The 23,828-nt window shown below is 46.8% G+C and overlaps 1 protein-coding gene and 1 long non-coding RNA gene across 5 annotated transcripts; one reads left to right on the top strand and one right to left on the bottom strand.

Moving 5' to 3' along the window:
- Positions 1–194: 194 nt before the first annotated feature.
- Positions 195–20,688, bottom strand: LAS1L (LAS1 like ribosome biogenesis factor). 4 transcript variants are annotated; one of them, XM_082061577.1, is made up of 14 exons: positions 20,445–20,688; positions 19,677–19,802; positions 19,446–19,515; positions 18,244–18,325; positions 16,757–16,948; positions 14,832–14,878; positions 13,403–13,512; positions 12,336–12,421; positions 11,171–11,386; positions 9,877–10,012; positions 8,921–9,297; positions 6,303–6,444; positions 1,888–2,012; positions 195–1,564 (listed from the first exon to the last, which is right to left on the bottom strand). In XM_082061577.1, the coding sequence occupies exons 1-13, from the start codon at positions 20,639–20,641 to the stop codon at positions 1,925–1,927; spliced, it is 1,869 nt and encodes a 622-aa protein (XP_081917703.1). In that variant the 5' UTR covers positions 20,642–20,688; the 3' UTR covers positions 195–1,564; positions 1,888–1,924. The 4 variants fall into 4 exon arrangements, with proteins under 4 accessions (XP_081917703.1, XP_081917704.1, XP_081917705.1 ...); XM_082061578.1 differs by having other exon boundaries at positions 195–1,313; XM_082061579.1 differs by having other exon boundaries at positions 195–1,163.
- Positions 20,689–22,012: 1,324 nt separating this feature from the next.
- On the top strand, positions 22,013–22,956 carry LOC309444269. Its single transcript, XR_014184977.1, has 3 exons — positions 22,013–22,065; positions 22,249–22,352; positions 22,456–22,956. It is a non-coding gene; the product is annotated as an uncharacterized lncRNA (long non-coding RNA).
- The last annotated feature ends 872 nt before the right edge of the window (positions 22,957–23,828 follow it).

Below are 23,828 nucleotides of genomic sequence, written 5' to 3'. Positions count from 1 at the left end.
ATGATTTTGGTCTGTGGTATTTAAAATTTGTAAATGTATTAAACTAATTGAGAGAAGAATCTAAGAGAAAGATATAGGCTATTACCTGTTTGCCCCCACTCTGTGTAAAAGGTTTGCACAATTATTTAATAATATGAAATGTTATACTTTTTATATATATACACAAACGTGCTTATTTAATAAAACAGATTGGATTATTTGTTTCTAGCTTTTTATTTTGTAACCCTCCTTAGGCAAGAGCCCCAAAATGTACAGGAGAGAGCAATCTCAAGAAGGAAAAATCAAGTAATTTAGGAAAACACCACTGTTGCCGCTCCTGCTCCCACAGAATGAGCTTCAGGCAAAGTACAGAGTTAGCACGTTGAAAACAAACAAATTTTACTAAGTAAACTTTTACTGAAGGGCAAAAAAATTCTATGTAACACAGTATTTTACCAGCATCACTCTTTCCTTTTTGAACTGTTATGTTTGCAGTGGCAGACTCAGAAGTACCAAAGACAATTATTTAAGTAATTTCATACTCTACCCAATACAGTGATAAAAGAACAAATCCTCTTCCCTCAAAATTTCCTGAGGAACTGCTGGGTAAAAGGAAAAATTTCTAAAAATACCAGAGAGGGGAAGGGCTTACATGAAAAATCCCTCCTAAGAGAAAGAGAAGTTTGTGTTCTTCCGCATTAGCACTGCTTGTTTTTAGAGAAGGAAATACAAGGTATCTTCCATTTTAAACAACTTTGGGCTGTCTGGTAAAGAGTAGCTGCAGTAGAGCAGGATGACAAAAAAACAGAACAAAGAAATAATAGTTATATTATGGACATTTAACTAAGCCTTTCTGTGAGAGCCAGCCCAAGGCATCCATGAAATTGCTGTTCTAACTTGCACTTCAGTGCTCTCCAGTGTCAGCTGCAGCCGAGCTGCACCTCTTTGATCAGAACATCAGCTCATCCTGTCGGCAGCAGCTCCAAAGAACTAGAGACTCCATTTCACAGCGCTGCACCGGCTCCTGCCTTCGTCCGTCTGCAATAGCGCCGGTTATCAGACTGCCGAGACAGGCTCTGGAAAAGTACGCTCCAGCAAATCCTTCCTGCGGAGTCCTGCGATAAAGATACGCTTAAACTCCTGGTTTTGATGGGTAATTGCAAAAACCTCCAAGTTCTGAGAACCTTTAACACAGAAAAACCAAATTTAGGAAAAACTAGCTGGAAGTCTTCTTTTCTCAGCAACTGTCCAAGAAGGTACTCGAGTCCATTTCTGCAGGAATCACAGCAGCTCCAGTGAGGACCACAGTGTTAGTTACCAACCTTAGCAAAATCCTAACAGAAATAACAGCAAACACATAGTGTCCTCAAACTAGCACTTGAAAAAAATGGTGAGAAAAACATTTTTGATGGTATTTACTGCCCTACAGTGTGTTCATCCATGTTATAACTCAGCTTGATCCCCGAAGCTCCGTATGGAATCCTAGTTAGAGAAAACCGCAGCACAGTCTCATCCTGGAAAATCATACAGGACAATATTGGCGTCACTGCAATACGAAGGGCTCCACAGTCCAGTTAACGAGGACCTGAGAGAAAAAGGAAAAGCAGGATCCAGAAGGAAGGTTTGCCTTTAGCCAGCTGTACTTTTAACCACAGGAAGAAAAAAAGAGGAACACTGACGTGTTCTGAAGTACTCAAACTGCATTTGACAAATATCAACTAGAGCTAAAAGTTCATGACCATGGTTAAGCAAGACAATGGCTACTACACGTGGAACTTAAAACACACAAGCTTTATAAAATACTGATTTTACATGTAAAAATCTAAATCAGTATATCTTCATTAAAAGAAATATATCCTGGAGTGCCTATTTCCCCATCACCATGACCAGTTCTTCCATGCCACTCACCTTGTGCGATACCGAAGCTGCAGAGCACTCTCCTGTCTTAGAAAAGCTGGAGGCCACTCTTTATTTTATGGAAGTCGTTCTGGGTCCATAACAGTCCTGACCCAGGGATATTCAGTTCCGCAGAGCTGCCACAGGAACAGAAATAAAGCACATAAGCAGACAGGTGACTCAGAAGCTCACATCAGCAGAGTAACTTTGAACAGCACTTTAAACTTGCTAACAAGTTTGATTTCCAAACCAAAATGTCATTTCTCATTTTTAGCTCTGATCATTTACCTGCTGGAATGTCCTTAGTTTTTAATCAATTTGCTCAAGAGAGGCAACAATCCTAACGTGACAACGGTACCAAAGCACAAACCAAATGAAAGGTCACCAGTTCCTAACAATTGTGAGGGAGACATAACTTCAGAAATAACCACACAACAGTTTTCATCTGAACCTTCACCTGTCCTCTGCAGGCAGGAACACAAGTGACCAGGTGCGATGGAAACTCAGCAAGCAGCAGACACGAGAACAGTCAAAGCTACAACCACTGCAACGACCGCACATCCTGCATGTGGAAACGAGCCGTTCCAAGGGCTGGACAAGGGCCACAGAGACCAGCACACTTACCAGGGCTCTGCGGGAAGCTGTTTTGTGGGGACACCCGCAGCCTGCTGAGTCATTTCTTATTCTACAAGGTGGCTCATTCTTGCAGAAGTTACCCAGTTAGGGCTGAGTCGCAGGAGATCCACAGACAATGATGCATTTACACAGCTTGCTAACACAGCACACAAAGGAACAAGGAAGAATCTCCAAAGTTGCAAAACCCGTCTGTTTAAAGCATAACATATATGTTTTGCAAAGGATGGGTGGCACATCAAGGCTGTCACAGACACCAAACTAAGTGGCCACTGTGGGAGGGACAGCCAGGTGGTGCAGGACGACCGGACAGGCTGCAAGAGCGGGCTGAGAACAACCTGAGGAAGTTCAACAGGGACAAGTCTGAGCTCTTGCACCTGGGAAAAAAAGGGTGGTTGGGCTGCCCAGGGCAGTGGTGGAGTCACCGTCCCTGGAGGGTCCAACAGACGTATGAACGAGGTTCTCAGGGACAGGGGTAGTGCCAGTGTCAGCTTAATGGTTGGACTCGATCTCAAGGGTCTCTTCCAACCAAAATGATTCTGTGATTTATATACTGTTCCCAGACATCAGGTGCTGTCAAACACAAGGCTTAAAGAACACTTGGAGAACATATGAAAAGTTAAATTTCATCAATAAAACAAAAGGATCCACTTGAAACCTGGTATCTGACACTGTGAAGGAGAAAAAGGGAAAATACAGTTGTCTTGTGCATATTTTTCAGTTTCTCTGTTCCTTACGCTCATGCACTCCGAGCTCCAAAATAGCATCCTCCAGGATCAGAATATATTCCATGGCTACTCACCATCTTACCCTTCAGCACACATTAGCCATCCCTCTCACCTCTTTATCCATCTCGTCCTTAGGACAACAAAATCCAGTCATTACCCATGACCATTAACTGGTGAGTCCCATTTCTGCACGGTCAGTGCACCCGCTTGCGGCAACCCCTAAAGAACTGCGCGGCAGCACCTCCAGCCTCAGAAACTCTCCGGCCAAGCCGTCGTTTGCCAAATCCGCCCCTGCTGCCAGGGAAAACGGGCGCTGGAGTGAACAAAAAGCACATAAGCCTATCACAAAAAACCCAAAATGTCTGCCCGAGGATGACAGCAGCTATTCAAAGTTTCAGAGGTTGCCACAGCAACACTGAACACAAACTCTGACAACGCACATACACAGCACACACCAGAAACCGCACAACAGAGCTCTGTCCTTGGGATCAGGGAGGAAGAAGCAGTTCCGAAGTATCCAAGCTTTACAGGAGCTTACCTCATGTTAAACAAAACCAAAAACCTCTGCAGACAGAAAAGAATTTCTGCAAAGATGACGGAGATGTTTGAAAAGTTTCATTTAAACAGCAACTTCAAGCTACACACCAAAAAACCTGATGTCTTTTGCCAATGTTCAGCACCGGAATAACTGGCTGTAGGCAGGGGCCTCGCAAAGCCAACAAAGCAGCAGTGGAGTCGGAGAGAAGATGGCCATGGCTTTTAGGAAGGACGTGTCCCATTGCCTATGCTGCAGATGCTTTTTCCGAGCATCTTATGAGTATTTTCGAAGGACAGCACCAAATTCTCAGGATCCCTCACACCCCAGCGCAGCAGCCACCGCGAGCCCGGCAGAGCGGCTGTGCAGGGCAGGATGAAAGCACAGGTGAACAGCAAACAGCCCTTCTGGAACAGCCCTTCTGGAACAGCCCCTCAAAAACGCCTTTGAGGGGGAGGCACAAAACCCACAGAGCTGCAAGACAGCGGCAACATTTCTATGCGGAAGAACATGTGAGAAGTAGCCAAGAAAACCTGTTCCTCTGCCCCGGGCAAGTCAGACACGGCTCCCGGTGCCACACGGCCCGGGGCACACGGAGGAGCTGCTGTGCAAGGGAATGAGGAATGAACAAGCTGCTGCTTTAACACTCCTGACGAAACTTGGACTGTTTCCAGGCACAGCTACAGGTTTTCCTCACGTTTCTTTCTGAGCTTTTTCCCTTGGGCTCCTGCCAGGCTGTAATCTGTGGAGAGCAACTGATTCATGAACAGGTCCTAGAAAGCAAAACCTAGAGAACATCACCGAGAGTACGGATCAGTAACAGCGCGCCTGTGCAAAAACACCCAACAGCGTTTCCAAAGAACAGCTCACAAATAAGAAAATAGTTCATTTGTAACTATGAGAAGCCATTTCAGTATCTAATTAGCAGTATAAATATTTTTTCTCTTTTTTTTATTAAAATAGACTGACTCTACAGCTATGCATTCTTTATGACCAAGTACAAATCTGACTTTCCAAAGCTTTTCACAGCATGGAGGAGAGAAAAATACCCCGATGAGTCTGTTATGAGAAAGAGGCCTTTTAAAAGACAGCCATGAGTATTTCCTGAACTATTAACATTCAGGAAGAAGGTGGGATAAATGCATCCTAGGAGATCTTCCAGAGCATGCATCATGCTGTTGGGGTCCAGATTTAGCTGTACATCGGTTCCAGTATAGAAAAACACTTGCACTAGCTGAGACCAAAGGTCTGAGTTGCCTGTCTCCAGATACCTGAGTCGGCACACAGGACCAGCGTTCCCAGCCACCTGCCAGCGGTTTGTGGATTAGAAACTTGCCGAGCCAAATGTCAGCCTGGTGTTTGGAAGCACCTGTTGGCGTGTGGGTGTTTGGTTTGTGTTTGGGGTTTTTTCTTAAGATCCTTTACACATGCATCTTTGCAGACTTTTCAAGCAAGGATCTCAAATCACCTTTACAGACATCGTAACTCCCAGAATCACAGTTCCAGCTTCCATTGTAATGACACTGCGACACTTTGCTCTTGAAGCACAATATGGAAAGCAAGCTTTGGAAAAACAGAAATCTTACCCACTTTTGACATTAAACAGAGTTACAAAAATCCTAACAAGTTTTACCTCTCAAAACTCCTTCCAACAATCCTTACGTGTCCTCCAAATCCAAATAATTAGATCACATTTATTCTGAAGTCACAAGAGGTGATATAAGTCAGGGACAGACTGGAAGCTTTACCAAGTCACCATTTAATCCTAACACTCTACTGCTTTTGCCAGTGCTGTAATACTACTGAGACCTGAACTGCTTCCCATAACTCACTGCAACAACTGAGCGTCACAAAGCAGCTGCAAGCACCAAACTTCAATACCAAGGAGAAATTCCTCCCTCAGGTGTTACAAAAGCAAACTGCAGTCAGCCCCCTTCCTGTGGATACTGTCCCTCCTCATCTTCGGGCTTTCCCACCAACGCACCTCAAAGTGCTTCGGCATTTCAGAATGAGTCCTCCTTCCCACACCGGACCAGCTAGTCTGGGAAACCCAACTGGGGAGACCAGCGTCAGCCTCCCAAGGCTTCTAGTCCTGAGCACTTTAATTGCAAGGCCACAGTTCTTCCCCTTATTCACCCCAGTGCATCAGCAGGCAGATTCCGCATCAGCTCTCAGCAGCTTATTTTAAAAATTCTGCACTTCCAGACTAGTAATTCTAAGGGATCAGCAGACTGTACCGCACTAACAGCATCAGAGAACACTGAAGGTTGTCAGCACAGTCTGAAGAACAGGCTGTTCTGCTATTACACTATCCCTGCAAAAGTCCTTCCAAACACACACATTACTTGAAAAATCTGTGAGAAGCACAGTTAGTATTAATATTAGTATTAAAGATCGCAGCAGATACTTGGGTCAAACTATTTAGTCAAACAGAAGTAAAGAGGAAATACCATCCTTGTTCGCATTATATAGTACAAGGCACAGAGAGACAAATGTGTTTCATGGATCAGGGGCATCACAGCATCACTCACCTTGTACTGGGTGTTTTCCACTCATCTCTCGCCGGCTGATCGAGCAGAGACATCATGGAATAATTGTCCAACATGAGACCATCAGGGTCATCTGTCTGACCTGGGAGCTTCCCAAGAGGGAAGTCTTTCCACTGCACTTCATCTGGGGAAAAACAGTACAGAAACAAGAAGTCTGAGCTCCCCAGAGATTTTCAAAGCTCCCCCCGAGTCCACAAATACTGTCTCATGCAACTCAGCCGCTCAGCAAAAACAAACAATCCCAGGCACTCCACAAAAGTTTGAACTATAGTTTTAAGTAACTTTATTTCTAACCTTACTATCTCTTCCAAAGAAAGTCTCAGTAGTATGTGAGACAACAGGGACACATGTGAGTCTTGTAACATCATGCACTCTACACAGTGCATCTCATCCAAACCACTGTGAAACAATAACCTTTAAAAGAAACCCCACAGTATTCCAGAACAATGCTTCATATTTACCTTCCTCTTTTAAGCATACTTTTGTTTGAAACACATACATTGACTTATATACATTAATTTTAGAACGTCACTCTGCATACTTCTGTAAATGGAAAGACCGTTTGTACCCAGATGAAGACAGAAACAGCAGCTCAGCATCAGCAGCTCATTCCTGCAGCAAGACCGAGCAGCTTCTCACGGCTTGCTGAGACCGCCCGCTGCACAGCAACCGGGGAACCGAACCCACCAACGTACAGGAGGATAAGGCTGGAGAAACCTAAGTAACCAATAAACACTGACAGGTGGGATGGGATTAAATGGCCAAGAAGAATATGACAATGTCTTGGAAATTTTGCTGTTTGGTTTTACGAGCACCTATTGCTATTTCCTCTCCAGGATTTCATATCTGTTGAATTTGGCTTCCAGTGGGGACCAGAAACTGCACAATGGGAAACCATCCACCACAACTGGTAACATCAGAGAGCCCAGCCCTTTGTTATTGTGGTGCCAAAATTTCAAAGGCAGTTCCCAATACGGAAATCCCTCTTTAAATCTCATTCTTATTTCACATCTAACTAAAGATACAAATTATTTTGTGTAATTGTATTGACAGTAAGATTTCTTAAGTCCATGTGCTTTCTTGATGGCAGAACACTTGTTTCTGCAAAGCTTGATAGGAGCTCAGCAATGAGCAGCAACCAGAAGCCTTCAGAAGACAAGGGACTCCACTCCAGCGAGCCAGCAACAACCACACGCACTGAGACCCCTGCTGTCCACATACAGCTTGGCCTCTTCCTTCTCTTTGCCTGAAACCGATTTGCTTTGTGTACCTGGTACCTGCTCAAAAGCCCAAGCACCATCCTAAAGCACCAACAGGTGTATTGGTTTTTCCTTTTAGACCATTCCTGGGCATTTACTAGAACACAAAAATCTTCACATAGGAGAGTGCTTTCTAAGTGTTTTAATTTTACAACTAAAAAATGGGCAGAAATGGCATTTGGTAACATCCAACACAGCTGTAAGACAAACACCATTATATATCTTTAATAGGCTAAGACCTCTCTTTGGGGAGTAACCCAGTAAACAGCTGATATCCCACATGTTGTCATGGGTTTGTATGTACCTACTGGCTATAGTTTCCAGTTGTTTAAGGATGATAACACAGACGTTATTCAAACAGAAATTAAGTTTAACCACAAACAATGACATAAACAGAATCTTCACAAAAATGAGGTGGTTCAGGTCATAATGCCTGTTCCTTCACTGAAAGCCTCGCTTGATCTGAAGCAAAGTCACTGAAGCAGAGGACAATGTTGCTTGTTCTCAAACCACCCAGCTCTAACAAGCTGCTCACATCAGCACAACTAAGCCAAGCTGCTCACATCAGCACAACTAAGCCAAGCTGCTCAGGCAGACTGGTTGGGTTTTTTTTGACCTGGGAAAACTTCCCTGTGAGTGGGGTATAAGAGTTCATTGTGTTCTAATGGCTGCTGTTCTTCCTTTAAACATCAGTTTTCCTCCACCTCCACTCCACCAACCTCCTCCTCCTGTCTTCAAGTCTCTCCATAAATCAGTCACCCAAAATCTCCTTAGCCACAGAACCCTCCACCGCAACAAGAAAGTACAGCTACCATAATAAAGCCAATGAAACAGCGGGTGTACTGTTTATTCCCTATAAAACTTGCCTCACTCCTTTCTTCTGCCTCCCACCTGTCACAGAGCAATCTTCCTGGAGCGTGGAACTTAGCGCACGTGACTGGTGCTTTCCGGCACCGCCAAACTGGGCCTTCCGGCTCCCCCGGGTCTGACAAACAGAAGAAATGTCCGTATTCTTCTTGCCATTTACAGCTGGCATATATGCTGCCCCACCAACTGGATACACTGAAGTTTTAAACAGTTTGGAAAAGCCTGCTATGAAATGTAATGAGGTAGTAACACTCCTGGAAAAAGCACTCACAGTATTCTAAGTATTTAAGAGAGATGACTCCTGCACATAAACAGAAGACTGGAAAAAAGCAGAGTTTTCAGTGATTTGGCACTTAGATCATTTTGAAGCACACTTCCAATTCTGGCCAGGCCCAACGGGCTGAGATGCCTTTGTATTTCGAATAACATTTGCCAGTGACAAAGGTTGTCTAAGCCTTACAAAGTCAGGTTTACCTGCAGTGACCTGCCAGGCGGACCCCTGCAGCGCTGCCCTCTTCTCAGCCAGAGCCACCACGTTACCAGGATGAGCAAGTCCTTCCAAAGGATTTGTTTCGGTCACCATCTCTTCTTCCTCCTCCACCTCCTCTACATCGTCATTTCTCTCCAGTACATCTTCTTGTTTCTCTACAGTCTGCCCTTGATTTTTAACCTGATTTTCTTGCTTGGCCCTCCACTGTAAGCTCTCAATAGTGTAAACTGGCTGTTCACCGCAGTCTGAAGAGAGGCCTGTGCAAGACAAGGGGCCAGCCCCTTCCGTGTAAACAGAAGCGAGATAGAGAAGGTTCTTCCGTGAAGAACGTGACAAGCGAGGTCTCATGATTGTGAGTATCCTAGAAAGGAAAAGGCCAACACAGAAGTCTTAGAAGCAAAAAAGATTCCAGATGAGGGTTTATCAAGCTGAACAGAATTTTATGTGTGCATTTGCTCCAGGACAGCTCACCCATATATCTCCTAAGAGGCCAATCTGATTATTCCCTGGTGGGTGGATGCCAGGATACTCCTGTTTGTGATTAAAGACTCGGGACACTTCTAACTGAACTCCCGCTTTGCTGTTTTCATGTGAAAAAGTTACCACTTGTGCTAAACGTGACTCTATAAGCAAGTCACTGCAATGTGACTGCTACCAAGTCACTTTTCTTCTGACCAGGTCGCTTCTTTAACACCTCCCCAGATAATATCCGCTTTCATTTTGAAGGTGGGATCCTTTTAAATTATCCTCAGTCTTGTCTTTGTAGAATCAATGGGGAGGTGAGAAGCAACAAGCAGGGCTTTCTATGCACCTGCCCCCATCTCTACTAGATGCAAAGGGGAGCGAATGCTGCTGTAACCCAGTGCATCATACGGGAGGGGCCGGAGCGGTTCCACAGCACCATCTGCTGCCCTTGTCTGCGCCACAGGGTGACACTTACAGCTGCAGAAGGTGTGGGGTTGCCCAGCAGGGAGCTTCCAAGCAGTTATCCGTCAGTCTTATCCACTGCAAAGGAACTTTGTGGAGGAACAGGTCCTTCCCAGACACCTGCTTGTTAGACTGTTGTTTTTTCTTCGCTTGAAAGAAGACAAGAGAGACAACAAGGTACTCAAAACTCATTAAAGATATGCTCTTTATCCCTTTGCATTTTTACTGGAACACTCATCCTCAAACAGGCTGGCATTCCAAGCCCGAGACCAGATGTAATGACCAAACACATCCAGTGTGCTGAAGGGACCTGCCACCACATCGGGCCAGCCCCACCAGGCGTGACCACAGAGCAGGCGCCCCCGGCTGGTTCAGCGCACGCCAGCCCAGACAGCACAGCCACAGCTGTGCCTGGACAGTATTGTCCCAGATATATATAAAAATATAAATATATATATATAGTACACTGCTCCTGGAGCCTCACAGCGCCGCAATGAGTAGACTGAGCAGCTGGGAACTGCGGCCATTTGGGATCCGGGTACATAACAGACGTGCTCAGCACTGACTGAGCATCAAACATGGACCTGCAGCCGCCACAGAGACTGGAAAAATCCTGGTGCAAAACCAACCAGCTGGAAACCTCCTCAGGGATACACTATATTGCAGTATTAGAGTCCCGTTAACAGAGTTCCTGTGACACGTTTCAAGTAAGTAAAGCTCTTCTATGCCTCTGTTCCTGGAGTGAAACACTCAGTTTGCCAGTTTAAACAGTTCTAAAGAGTTAGGAACAGAAAACAAAATATTACTTACTACTTTTGTCTAAGTTTAGAAGGCATGAAAATCCTGTGACGGGATTAAAAAAGGCCGGCAAGACGACGCGTCTTGTAAACACAGGCTTCTGTTAAGTGAGGAAATAACTGGGAACAGGGCACTCCTAACAGGTTGCATATAACATATTTATTTGTTATCTGCTACTGTTATTTGCTACAACTACTATATATCTGGAAAAAAACGGCACTTCAGGGCCCGATCTTTCGTGGGAGAGATGGGCTTTTCCTATCCTGAGGAGGCTGCAGCAAAGTTGTCAGTAACAATTCCAATTTTGTGCTAAGAAATGCATGACATACAGAAGCTGCAGGCTGAAAAGTTTAAGAAATGCAAAAATAAAAGCTCTATGTTCAAATGCTAAAATGTAATAACTAGGTTATTGTGCTTTCCATCTAAAGCTCACAACACTCTCCCAATTTTCGCAACAGTACAGAAAAGACTCTCATTGTTTTACACGCAGGAATTGCAGACGTGCTCACCAGCGTTCACTTTGGCAATGCCAGTCAGCAGCTCAGAAATCCAGTTGATCAGGAACTGGGGCCGCAGCTCTGAAGAGTCAGAACATTCCTTTAGCTCCATGAACATTTTCTCTATTAGGGTCTGTGTAAAACTTCGGGAAAGGAGGCCTGTGAGCAAAGGCTGCCAAAAGCAGTAAAACGTCTGGGGAATTCTGAACTGCCATACCTCTTTATTTGCTGCAATAAAAAAAAAAAAAGATAAGCCCAGAATCTCTGGTTTATAATTTCTCTTTTCTCACAGGTATGACATGTTTTCCAAACTTAAGCAGCTTGTTCTGAGATCACTGGTTCGAGGGGGCTTCCGAGGATCCCCACTGAACCCGGAACTATTCTTTTCTTATGCTAGGGAAGTAAAATAAGCAGCAAATTGATAATTAACACAACAGCTCAATGAAAGTAAAAAATACAATGCCTGATCTAATAACATGGTAAACTGCAGGAAAATCTACCTGTTTTCCTAATCCCTTCCTAGTCTCAGCTTATTTCACATGTAATGAAGAACTATTCTGTCTAAAAACATACTGCCCAAAGAAAGCCCATTGAGCAAAGCAACACAGAGTCAAAAAACTCCTAAATTTTTACTACTGTTATATAATCACAGAAATGTGAGGATCTGTCTTGGAAAGTTCTTTGGCTGTTGTTTCAAAGAGCTCCCAGGGAAACATACAAATTATTAATTTTCATTGCCTCTAGGTATCTAAGCCTCTTGCAGAACATCCATGCAGCTCCATGTGTACGGGCAGCAGCACGGAGCTAAGATGCAACTGGTGAACAAGGCTAAAAAAAACCAAAACCCAACACCGTAGATTTGCTTCAAATTTTCAATGCAGAAAAGAAACTAGAGAAATCAGTAACTATGGCAGATAAGGGCAGAGATGAAAACTTCAGGAGACGGTTTGGCCAGGCAGCATTCAGTGCTGCAGAGCTCTTCCATGGAGGGAGAATCACCTAATAACAGCAGCTAAGCGTGGCCATAAAGTGGTCTGGAGAAGAGGCCAAAAGATGTTTAAAGACCCAGATATATGAAAAATACACAGAGAATTACAGTTTTCAATATAATGAGAAAAGGAAAAACCTGAACCAACTTGCATACAACAATAGCTATGGTTGTGACCAAATCACTAACCTTCATACTTGATATTGAGCATCTTCAGACATTCCATCTTGGGGATGAGAAAGCCATCGCTGAGAAGAGCTTCAGCCACAGCCTCCCTAGAGCAAGCAGAGTCTCATTAATGCCACTTACGCCTCCGGATTCCAAACCGCCGCTTGTACCAGAGAGGCCCCTGGGGCAGCGCCAGCCCAGCTGCATTTGTGATACACAACAGACTCCACAGGACGGAACAGTAAACAGCTGCAGCACTTCAGGACAGATATGAAGCAAAGCAGAAGCAATTACCACTATGGTACTCAAAAAACAACTTCTAGGAACCTCTGTGTTCACTTACATAAACACAAACACACAGCCATATGTTTAAAGCTTGTGGGGTTGAAGTAAAAGTGACTTCATTATAAGCACTTGCACACTCATTGCTGCTTTGGTAGCATAATAATATTCATCTTCTCGAACAAATGTCATGGTTGAGAATGGATCAGGAGCAGCAGCTACAGAGGGCAGAGCTTTTATTGAATTTCTGAAGAATCACATAATCATTTTGGTTGGAAAATACCTGTAAGATTATAGAGTCCAACAGTTAACCTAACACAGCCAAGTCCACTAAAGCATGTCACTAAGCACCTCACCTGCACGTCTTTTAAACCCCTCCAGGGATGGTGATTCCACCACTTGCCTGGGCAGCCTGTTCCAGTGCCTGACAACTCTTTCCGTGAAAATTTTTTCCTAATATCCAACCTAAACCTCCCCTGGTGCAACTTGAGGCCGTTTTGTCTCATCCTATCACTTGCTACTGGGGAGAAGAGACCAACCCCCTCCATGCTCCAGCCTCCTCAGGCAGTTGCAGAGGGCAAGAATGTCTCTCCTCAGCCTCCTGCTCTCCAGGATAAATAACCCCAGACCCCTCAGCCTCTCCTCATAGGACAGAGATTAACAACTCAGTCCTCAAAGAAGCTGAGGAAATCAACCAACTGCTTTCACCATGACCAGTGGAACAATACGGTGAAATGCAGTGCAACAGGTCTACAAGCCCAGCTCTGCAACCTACACTTCACCTCAGCTCCTTATCACAGATGTACCTGTTCTCTTGCACGAGGTCTTTGATCTGAGCCAGAATCCACTCCACTTCTGAAGAGGAATCGGACCACAGCTCTCGAGACTTCGACACAGACTGCACAGTCTGCATAACCTGCAGGAAGGAAAAATCCAAACATTAATGGCAAATATGCTCGTGGTGAACAGAAAGTCATTTCTATGAAGAGAATATGCATATGCCACATGTATTTCATCAATAGCACTTCAAATACTCACTAAAGTTCCCCTTCCTAGCAGCATATTAAAAATTAATATAAACAATGTCGTACTTCGAAAAGGACTGCATTAAAAAGGCAGTGTCACCAAGGCATCACAGTCCTGACGTGCTCGTTCTGGTTCTAAACCTTGCCCTCCTTGACTTCAGCACAAACCAGGACAGATTTTGAATCATTAACTTCACATGTGGGGTGGGGATGAGGCTTCCTACTTAGGACACAGTTTTGCCAGTCATGTTATGCATACAGGAAATCAAAACGTCAAATCGACACAGCCATCTAAGCAACCTGAGATGCTGAGAGCATCTGATGAGTGGAAGCAACACACAAACCAGACTACCAGGTTGTACCAAGAATGGAAGAGAGAATATGGAAGGTTAGTACTCATGTGAAAGCCAGTGATTTCTTGGTTTGATTTATACATTATCTGGGTCTGTCCAGTAGGGCAAAACATGTCTTCTACTTCTGCTCACAACCTACGCAAGTAACAATTCTATCCTCACCACCTTCTATAAAATACTGGTATGAAGCACGTTACATCACCAAGTATCTAGCAGATTCTTTGTGGAAGACAGTAACTACTGAGAGAAAATAAATTATTTTTCCTATCAGGTAGGAATGTAATGTAAAATGAGAATGGAAAACCAAGGTGTGGTTTTCATGACTGTGATTAGCTCTCTTCACCTGCATCTGCAAAGCTACCACTGCATGCAAAAGAGACTTTAACAACAAATCAAGTATAAACACATGACCTAAAGTGACTGAAGAACCTGTAGCCTACCTATACAAATAATCAGACAAGAAAGTCCACAGTCCCCATCACAAAGCTTATTTTATCTTAGATTACGCCTTACAAATTTACATAAATTTTTAAGTATAATAAGTAGTTAACAAAATAGCTAGAGAAGTATCTGTATCAGAGACTGTACAGTTACACTGTTATGCAGATGACTCTGAAGCACTGATAAGATATCCCTTCTGTATCACCGACACTTCTGGACAGATTCTGACTGGGGAGGATGCTAAAGGGAGAAAAAAGGGATCCCTACAGTTAAATGAAATAAACTCCTGGCACGGCACCCGAGTCCTGCTCAGGCATTTCAAACGAGGCCTGTCCACGAGCACCAGCTCCGCGGACTTAGTGCCCCAAGCAGGGACGGGGAAGAACACAATGTGCTGATGATCAGACTGCACTTACCCGAAACTGCTCATTCTTGTAGGATATCAGTACATCTCTGACTTTTTCTGGAAATAAACATAAATAGATAGTTTAAACAGGGAATGGATCAACTATAAAAGAGAATTCTGTACCTGGGCAAGCTGCTTTGTTCTGCCAATTATGCACTCAAGGAAGACATCAGTCAAATGAAGTAATAAATCCTGATTCAGACAACACTGATGACTCCCATAGCTTCCAGACTCTGCCGGCAACATTAATTTTATCAAGTGAGATTGATGCAGGAGTTCAGTATTTTATCACTAACAGCAGCCAAAGACAAGCAAGTTCAATAAATCCAGAAGATGCAAAAAATGCCTCAATAGATCAGCTTAGAAGAAATTGTTCCTATTGGCAGTTCATGTTCTGACATGTATTTGTATTCCTTATACTTGCATTCTGAATCTATTCCAACTGCACTGTGGCTGTTTGCAAACCAACAGTATGCTTCTCGGACTTCGCGAAACCCGAATTTACCATCTGCATGAAATGTCTTTTCTCTACGTGTTGACCACTTTTACTGTACCTGAAACAGCACCATCTTTCAAAACACTTTGCCATTCAGGTGTCACTGTCACCGGCTATCAGGATGCCCACCCACCCAGTATCGGCCAGATAAAACTTCAGATGCATTTGAACTGTAGGACTGACACACCATTGCCATTCCATTACTCCGGACACATAAACCACAGAATCTACTGTATTATTCTGTGGTTCTCTCTTTTGGCAACTGCGGTGGGGTGGTTTTTTTTTTAGAGAGAGGAAGGAATAGCACGTGCTTGGATCTCCTCCACGAAGTCGCACCAGACATTCTCTCTTACAAGAGAAGTGCTTAAGTGCTGCTGCCTTCTGAAGTTTAGTACTGCCTCTCCGTTTGGATTGTTATAATAAATTCTGTATTAAACTCAAAGCGCACAACAAATTAGCTAATATCTTCTAGATCATAGCTACTGTATCTACGTATTAGTCTGTTATAAAGGAATCTAGAAAAGACTTGCAAGAAATCCATAGATCCCAAAGGCAGAAAGATCATTATAATCACTTAGTGTGACTTTCCAGAGAGCAATAAGGGTCACTTCAGGACTTCTGCACAATCTCTGGACCTTGGACTGGGCTGCTGTCATCTGTTGGGGGAATAACTCCCCATAAACATGCCGTATTTTGTCAGAAAAATATACGACTAATTGTTTTTACTGTCTGAGGTACTGTTCGATACCTGATGTGCCTTGCAGAAGAGCCATCCAGTCTGAATGCCCAAGCCCACCAGCCAGTCATTCAAACCAGAAACCCGCTTTTGAGAAAAGCTCCGTATTTTTGGTTCAAAGACTTCTGGTGATGGAAAAGCAGCCACTGGAACAATTTACCAAAGTTTTCCCAGTTTTGCACTTCATATCTTAGATGATGTCCAGGTAGAGTTACCCGTGGTTCTTTTATTTAATACAATTGACAGCTTATGATTTTTCTGTCCACCTACAAAGTATTTTGAAACTTGATGAGCTGCCTTTGTCCTGCTCTGGCTCTAGATATGAATCGACAGTTTTGAGGGCTACAGAGGGACCACAGTCACCTCTGTCAGTAGTGGCCTCAGTAACAAACCTGTGGCTGATTAGACACTACAACTAATTTTTATAATGTTTGGTCCTAAACCCTTCCAGTATAAGCGTTGCTGCTAATTAGGAACTGCATAATCAATTGCAGTAAACGGTTTTATGCTACAAATTCAGCGAGCTAACACCAAAAAAGTCAGTCACCCCAAGAACCCAGCAAGGTCCAAAGAGGAATCCCAAAACCTGAGCTGAAGGTAAATCTGTATGCACTCAGGGCTGGAAGATGACACTTTCAAACTGCTTTCTCTAGCACGAGACAGATCTAATCCTTGTATCTGCCGTTGTTCTAGGGACACTTACCATGGAATTCCTTGTGTTTCTGACAGGCCTCATGCTGTGGGGTTTGAATCTCCCACGCATCACTGTCCAGCTCGGCATTTGCTTCCACCCCCTCCGGCTCCTCGTCCTCGTCCTCGCTTTCTTCACACAAGTTATTGCCCAGCTGACGACTCCAATACGTCTTTCGTAGCCATTCCAACACAACATCACAACCTAAGGGAGAACAGAAAACATTCTCCTCTCAGGGATGTTTTCTTTGTTATTAAAAAAAAAAAAACATACAGGTGGCACATTGCTAACCTGCATTGTGAAAAGAAATGCCGCTGACAAGTTACAAACCCTGAAATCACATACAATTCCATTAAAAAGTGAATGAGGTTTTTTTTTAAATAACACAACAAAAAGCCCCCTACAACCTGTTATCATGGTGTCACGGTTGAGACGGACAAATGACATAGACCAAATGCTTAAATACAAACAGCAGTCTCCATTTATTGCCACAAACGCCCTTTTATGTAGTCTTTACCAGTTCATGTGTCTTTTTGCTATTGGTTACAGGCTGCAATAGTAACATCTCATTGGCTCATTTTGCTATTGTCAATGTTACTCTTTTACTCCCTTCTCTCTCACAGGTACACCTTAATACCTCCAGATACTCCTTTACTCCCATCTTTCTCATGCGTAGACCTTAATATCTTCAAGGCTAATTTCTGTTCCCATACCCTCCTTCAGGGAATCCACAGATCCACCGTGGTTTCCCACATCACGGGCCTGGTAACACCCACCCACTGCCTTTTTGGCAACAAAAAGGACTGGACACTGCTATAGTGCTGCACCTCCTTCAAGTTAGGCCACATTTAAGCAGAAATTAAGTCCCAGCAGGAGAGTTCTGATAAGAAAATGAGTCAATTCTTTAGTGTCACCATGACCAACATGGTGTCTATAATAGTAACATTAATTTTTTGTGCAGAGACGACATTAGGCATATGTTAGAATGTAAAGAAAACCCCTTTTCTCCCATCACTGTTTTCAGTATCCAGCTCAGTCTAAGGACCCTGACGAAGGTTGTTTAACTGGCTCCTCAGTGCTTAACCCCAAATTCCCAGGAATTCCTTCAAATGCCAAGAGCTGGTGATTCAGACTTGCAGTACCTACTGCATTTCTTCCTAAATGGGATTTTTTTTAAGTCTCAGGAGTCTCTAAACCATCAGGAAAAGTATTTACCTCCTTCCCAAGATGAACTTCCTGTGCTATAAGGAAGCAAGAGGGCTGAACTATTGTTTCCAGTATTTTTTTCAAGGGAAGGAAAGTCTCTGAGCACCTGCCCTGTGACGCACCAGGGGCTGGAGCCACCGCACACAGCTCAGCTGTCCCCCCGGGCCAGTGACAAACCCCCCAGTGCCTCACTCCATGCTGTCCCCGCCAGGACCAGCCCACGGCGCGTCCCACGCCCCCCAGAACGGTGGCGGTGCTCCCCCAGCGCCCGCGGCACCGCCAGCAGCACTCACCCCTGCGGCACAGAGCCAGGTGCGGCAGCTTCCCGTGGGTCAGCTCATGGCGGAGATCCACCACCCAGATGGGGATGTCCACCTGCAAGAACAGCCGCCGCGTCACCCGGCTCCCTGTGCACGCTGCCAGGCTGCAGCACCGCTGCCTCTTCGGGCGGCTCCTGCACCGCAGCCCCGGCCCCGGCACACAGGGCTGAGAGCCCCTCCAGCCCTCCTCCCTCTGGCCTCGCGGCCGCACAGACTTGGGATGTTACAGGTAAAGTTCTTCAATGTTACTTGCGACAGCAGATGTCTTTTTAGACAGAGGTGCTGTGTGTAATTTAGCAAGATACTGAGCGGCAGTTAAATTATATTTAAACCGATGAAATATTCTGGATGACAGTTTGTGTATCAAAGATACAAACCATATCATATATAATACACAAATCATACACACTCTAGGTTGCGTGCAATTTTTTTGCAATTTTCCTAAGGACAGCCAACCTAAATTATGCAAGATCTCTGTTTTTAAGCTTGATCAGTTTTCAATGGTGAGAAGCAGCACCCTTCTTAGAAACCCAGAAAAAAATACAATCAATTCACCATTGTCACAGACAAGGCTGCATATATAGGAGAGTCCCAAATACTGTCTTTTCTTAATTTTCAAAACTTCCTGTTCAGACCCAGATATGATGCTCAGTGCAGCTGCAATAAAAGCACTCAAGCTGGTCCTGCTACTAGTGACATTGTGACCCTTCCCTCCTCCGCAGACCTCGCTTCAAGCAACAGGCACAAGATGAAAATGCCTGCAAATGTGATTAAGGGTTTTTTAATACAAAAATCTGCTTGTCAAAGACTACAATTTATAAACCACGAATTTAGCTCTTCTTCCATATCTCAGTAGCTAAGGAAAATAAAGAAGTGTGGCATATATGTCAAGTGGGACTATTTACATGCAAATCAAGACTTTTGATCATGATTCAAAATGTTTTAATGAAAATCAGCCTTTCTTACTCTTAATCTGACTTTAAAGAACAAAGTTTTAGAACTAGTTACATCAAGCCTCTTTAAAATTTTGCATTTGGAAAGAACTGGCATCTATATCCACTACTTTGGTTACAAAGGAATGACCCCCCACTACTCCCTCCACCCAGTGTTAACAGACAATGCATATGCTCTCTGTATATACATAAGTTATGCAGAAACTCTTATGAAACATTTACCTCTCTGGCTAATTGCCTCAGCGGAATGCTGACCATCTTCTGTTTCCTTTCTGTGATCAAGTTGACAAACCTGTACACAGGTAACAGACAAGACAAATGACCACCAAGAGCTGCAAAGAAACCTGGAACCCCAGAGACAAAACCCCCTGTGGTCCCAGAGATGCAAAGTGAAATCAGACAGCTGAACAATCCACTGCCCAGGTCCCCCTCCGGCCCCCGGAGTCCTCCTACCGCACAAGCGCCAGCCCATAGGAGAGGATGAGCTCATGCGACTTCAACCTGCCAGATGAATCCAGGACCTTGCAGCGAATCAGTTCGGCAGTGCAATCCACTGCAAGCGGCATTTTGGGACCATACCTGGAGAGGAAGGAAAAGCGGGTGAGCGGTCTCTCAAGAGTACAGTCCCTCTGCAAAAGGTGTGCCTTTCCTGCTGCTTTTTGTGCTCTGTGGTACACAACAGCTTAAGAACCAGCATGCAGAAGGACAGCATCAAAGAATCTTTCCAGAAGGCTTTCATGTGGAACAGCACGATCACATGGCTCCTGCTACGCATATTTTAAATGAGCGCTTACTGACACGCTAAGCATACAGACAATACAAGATGCCAAACCGAGACTAGTCTTGAGTGTGGGTGCAGTCCGACCAACACAACCAGAACAAGGCGATTCGGGCCCCCGGGTGCGCACCGCGCGGCCTCTGCCTCGAGAAACGCGCCCGTGCGGCCGCGGGCTCGCAGGGCCTGTGCCCCCGGGGGCGCCGCACGGGGAGCCGCCACCGACAGGGGCTGCCCGGCGGCACCGGCCGCCGCCGCGCACAGCCCGGCCGGGGAGGCGAGGCGCCCGGGGACAGCGGCCGGGAGGCAGCGCGGCCCCGCGGCCCCACAGCGCGGCCCCGCGGCCCCACAGCGCGGCCCCGCGGCCCCACAGCGCGGCCCCGCGGCCCCACAGCGCGGCCCCGCGGCCCCACAGCGCGGCCCCGCTCGCGGTCCGCGGCCCGTACCGACTCTTCCAGGCCGAGACGCGGTCCAGCGCCTCCTGCTGCAGCCGGCTGTCCCCGCAGTACAGCCCCACCATCACCTGGTCCCACTCCGCCCGGCCCCTCCACGCCACCACAGTCCGCAGCGGCTTGAGCCGCTTGCGGGCCGGGGACGAGCACCGCCGGCCGCGGGGCCCGCCCGGCTCCGCACCGCCCGCCATGCCGCTGCCGCTGGCCCGCCGCTCCCTGCGCTGCGCCTGCGCCGAGCCGAGCCGCGCCGAGTCGAGCCGAGCCGAGCCGAGCCGAGCCGAGCCGCGCCGCGCCGAGTCGAGCCGAGCCGAGCCGAGCCGCGCCGAGTCGAGCCGAGCCGAGCCGAGCCGAGCCGCGCCGAGTCGAGCCGAGCCGAGCCGAGCCGAGCCGAGCCGCGCCGAGCCGAGCCGAGCCGAGCCGAGCCGAGCCGAGCCGCGCCGAGTCGAGCCGCGCCGAGTCGAGCCGAGCCGAGCCGAGCCGAGCCGAGCCGAGCCGAGCCGCGCCGAGTCGAGCCGAGCCGAGCCGAGCCGAGCCGAGCCGAGCCGAGCCGAGCTTCCGGCTCCCGCCCCTGGCGAGCTGGGTGGCGGCCGCGGTGTTTGCGGGTGGGCGGCGGGGGGTGCGGGCTTTGCTGCGGTCCCGGCGGTTCTCGGCCCGCCTGGCAGCGCCGGGCTCGCCCGAGGGCTGCAGGACTCGTTTCCCGAGTGTGTGGGATCCCCCCCAGCGATGGTCACAGCCGAGAGGCGCTTGGGTGTTGTGAGGACGGTGCGGGACGGACGCGTCCTGCTCTGTTCTGGGGCGGTGGGGTGTGTTTGGGGTCCGGGTGGACGGGAAGGGCGGCCGGGGGGCTGCAGGGCAGGCTGCTGCTCCTGGGGGCCCCCAGCCTTGGCTGTGTGCGCTTGCAGAACAGTCAACCGCTCGGCTTCCCAGTAGCAGCACTTCACAGATCTTGACAGCAGGCTGAATCATTAAATTGTCCAAGTTATAAATTGTCTTATCTTTGGAGGCTTTTTTTTTTTTTTTTAAACTTCTGTCTTCACAGAATCCCAGAATGTCAGGGATTGGAAGGGACCTGCAAAGCTCATCCAGTGCAATCCCCCCATGGAGCAGGAACACCCAGCTGAGGTTACACAGGAAGGTGTCCAGGGGTTGGAATGTCTGCACAGAAGGAGACTCCACAACCCCCCTGGGCAGCCTGGGCCAGGCTCTGCCACCCTCACCTGGAACAAGTTTCTTCTCAGATTTAAGTGGAACCTCCTGTGTTCCAGTTTGCACCCATTGCCCCTTGTCCTGTCCCTGGTTGTCACCCAGAAGAGCCTGGCTCCATCCTCCTGACACTCCCCCTTTCCATATTGATCCCCATGAATGAGTGCCCCCTCAGTGTCCTCTTGTCCAGCTCCAGAGCCCCAGCTCCCTCAGCCTTTCCTCACACGGGAGATGCTCCACTCCCTTCAGCATCTTGGTGGCTGCGCTGGACCCTCTCCAGCAGTTCCCTGTCCTGCTGGAACTGAGGGGCCACAACTGGACACAAGATTCCAGGTGTGGTCTCCCCAGGGCAGAGCAGAGGGGCAGGAGAACCTCTCTGACCTACTGACCACCCCCTTCTAACCCACCCCAGGTCCCATTGGCTTCCTGGCCACAAGGGCCCAGTGCTGGCTCATGGTCACCCTGCTGTCCCCAGCACCCCCAGGTCCCTTTCCCCTGCGCTGCTCTCTAATAGGTCATTCCCCAACTTACACTGGAACCTGGGGTTGTTCCTGCTCAGATGCAGGACTCTAACTGACCTGTTGCATAATCCCAGGAATACACTTGTGTCAGAGGTCAGAACCAAAACATGGGATGGGCAAAAGCACTGGCGGTGGCAGCCTGCAGAGGTTACTGACACTGGTGTTGCCAGCAGAAAAGGTAAGGCTGCAGGTTCTGGTGCTGGCTGCAGCACGGAACAGCAGCTTGGTCTTTTCCAAGGCTGTCAGGACTTTACAGTAGCTTAAGCTTTTTTGTTCAATAGTCTGAAGCAAGAGTTTGTTTGCCAAACTGCTTACAGCCTCACCAGCTTTTTATGAACATTCTCTGAAGAAATGCTTATACTGGAAAGCTTGAACTCCTTTTATATTCTAGCACAAATGCAGTTAATGAAGGCCCCGCTAACTTAGACTGATGAGTATGCCTGAGCGCGTGGTTGAGACCGTGTGCATCTGAATACGAGTGAATGGGAAAAATCATGCAAATTCTGCCCTGTACAAAATATTGCATTAAATGCCAAAGATTATGGGAAAGAAGTGCTGAATGAATTATCTTAAAATACCATATTTGAAAAATGTCTCAGTTCATTACATTTTCAGTCTCTTCGCCCCTGTCTCCCTCCAACTGAGTCTGCCTTGTTCTTCGGTTTTGATAAATGTAGGCCAATTATCACAACCAGTAAGCAATCGCATTGTGCATCACTTGCTTTGTATGTTCTGTTTTTATTATTTTATCTTCCTTTGCTGTCCTGTTAAACTGTTCTTACCTCAAACCATGAGTCTGTGGGTTTTTTCCTTTCCAAGTCTCTCCTCCATCCCACGTGAGGCGGGAGGAGTGAGCGAGCAGCTGTGTGGTCCCAGTTGGCTGGAGTTAAATCCTGACACTCCAACAATGCCTCATGTAGTGAAAGTGAGTTCTCAGAAGATGTGAGGAAGGGACAAAACTTGAACCAGGGCCCTGTTCTCTGGGAATGGAGTTGCGCTTTTCATCTGCTTAAAAATGTTCTGAAAGGGCAAGCTGTTTACTGCAATCAAAGGGTCTTATTCAGAGCGTAGGAACACCATGTGTCATTTTGCTTGCCAGACTATTTCTGGGTTTCAGAAATGACCTGCAGTACAAAGGCTGTAAAGGCAAACAGTGCAGTGCTGTGGAACAGATAGGATACATCAAACTTGACTAGATCACCTGCTTCCAGAGCTTCAGAGATGTATCAGAAATTAAATTAAAAGGAGTAGTTTTCATTCTTATTCTCTCTGGAGAGGGAGAAAGATGTGAACAGTTTGGTGTCTGTTACAGAGACGGAAGGGAGCAGGGACTGAACCAGCACAGATGGCACGTGCTTCGCGTGCTCGCAGGTCTGGACCCGGGGGACGGTGCCGAGGCCGCGCTGGTGAGGTCAGGCTGCTCGGCTGCTCGGGGCGCAACGGGCACGTAATGGGCAGAGATGGCTCGTTGCCCACCGTGGCCCACACAGGCCTGGCAGCAGTTTGCCGTTCAGGTTCCTGCTGTGGTGGTGGCCGAGGGCAGAGGCCGGGACGCCTGCGGTGTCTGCGGTGGGAGGCTGGGCTGAGTGGGGTCTGTGCACCTGCAGGCGAGGTGCCAAGAGGGTGGAGAACAAGGCTTGTGATCTGTAATAGG

This window comes from Streptopelia decaocto (assembly GCF_964273445.1).
Source record: "Streptopelia decaocto genome assembly, chromosome: 10".
Taxonomy (NCBI): Eukaryota; Metazoa; Chordata; class Aves; order Columbiformes; family Columbidae; genus Streptopelia; species Streptopelia decaocto.
This window is presented reverse-complemented; position numbering and strand designations above follow the sequence as displayed.

Bases quoted from the DNA above. Each gene is read 5' to 3' on its own strand.
- LAS1L (XM_082061577.1), bottom strand. From the start codon at position 20,641: ATGGCGGGCGGTGCGGAGCCGGGCGGGCCCCGCGGCCGGCGGTGCTCG. The intron at 12,422-13,402 runs GTACATCTGTGA...TGCTTGCTCTAG, and splicing joins GACCTCGTGCAAGAGAACAG to GGAGGCTGTGGCTGAAGCTC. The intron at 11,387-12,335 runs GTTAGTGATTTG...TTTTTATTGCAG, and splicing joins GCTCAATATCAAGTATGAAG to CAAATAAAGAGGTATGGCAG.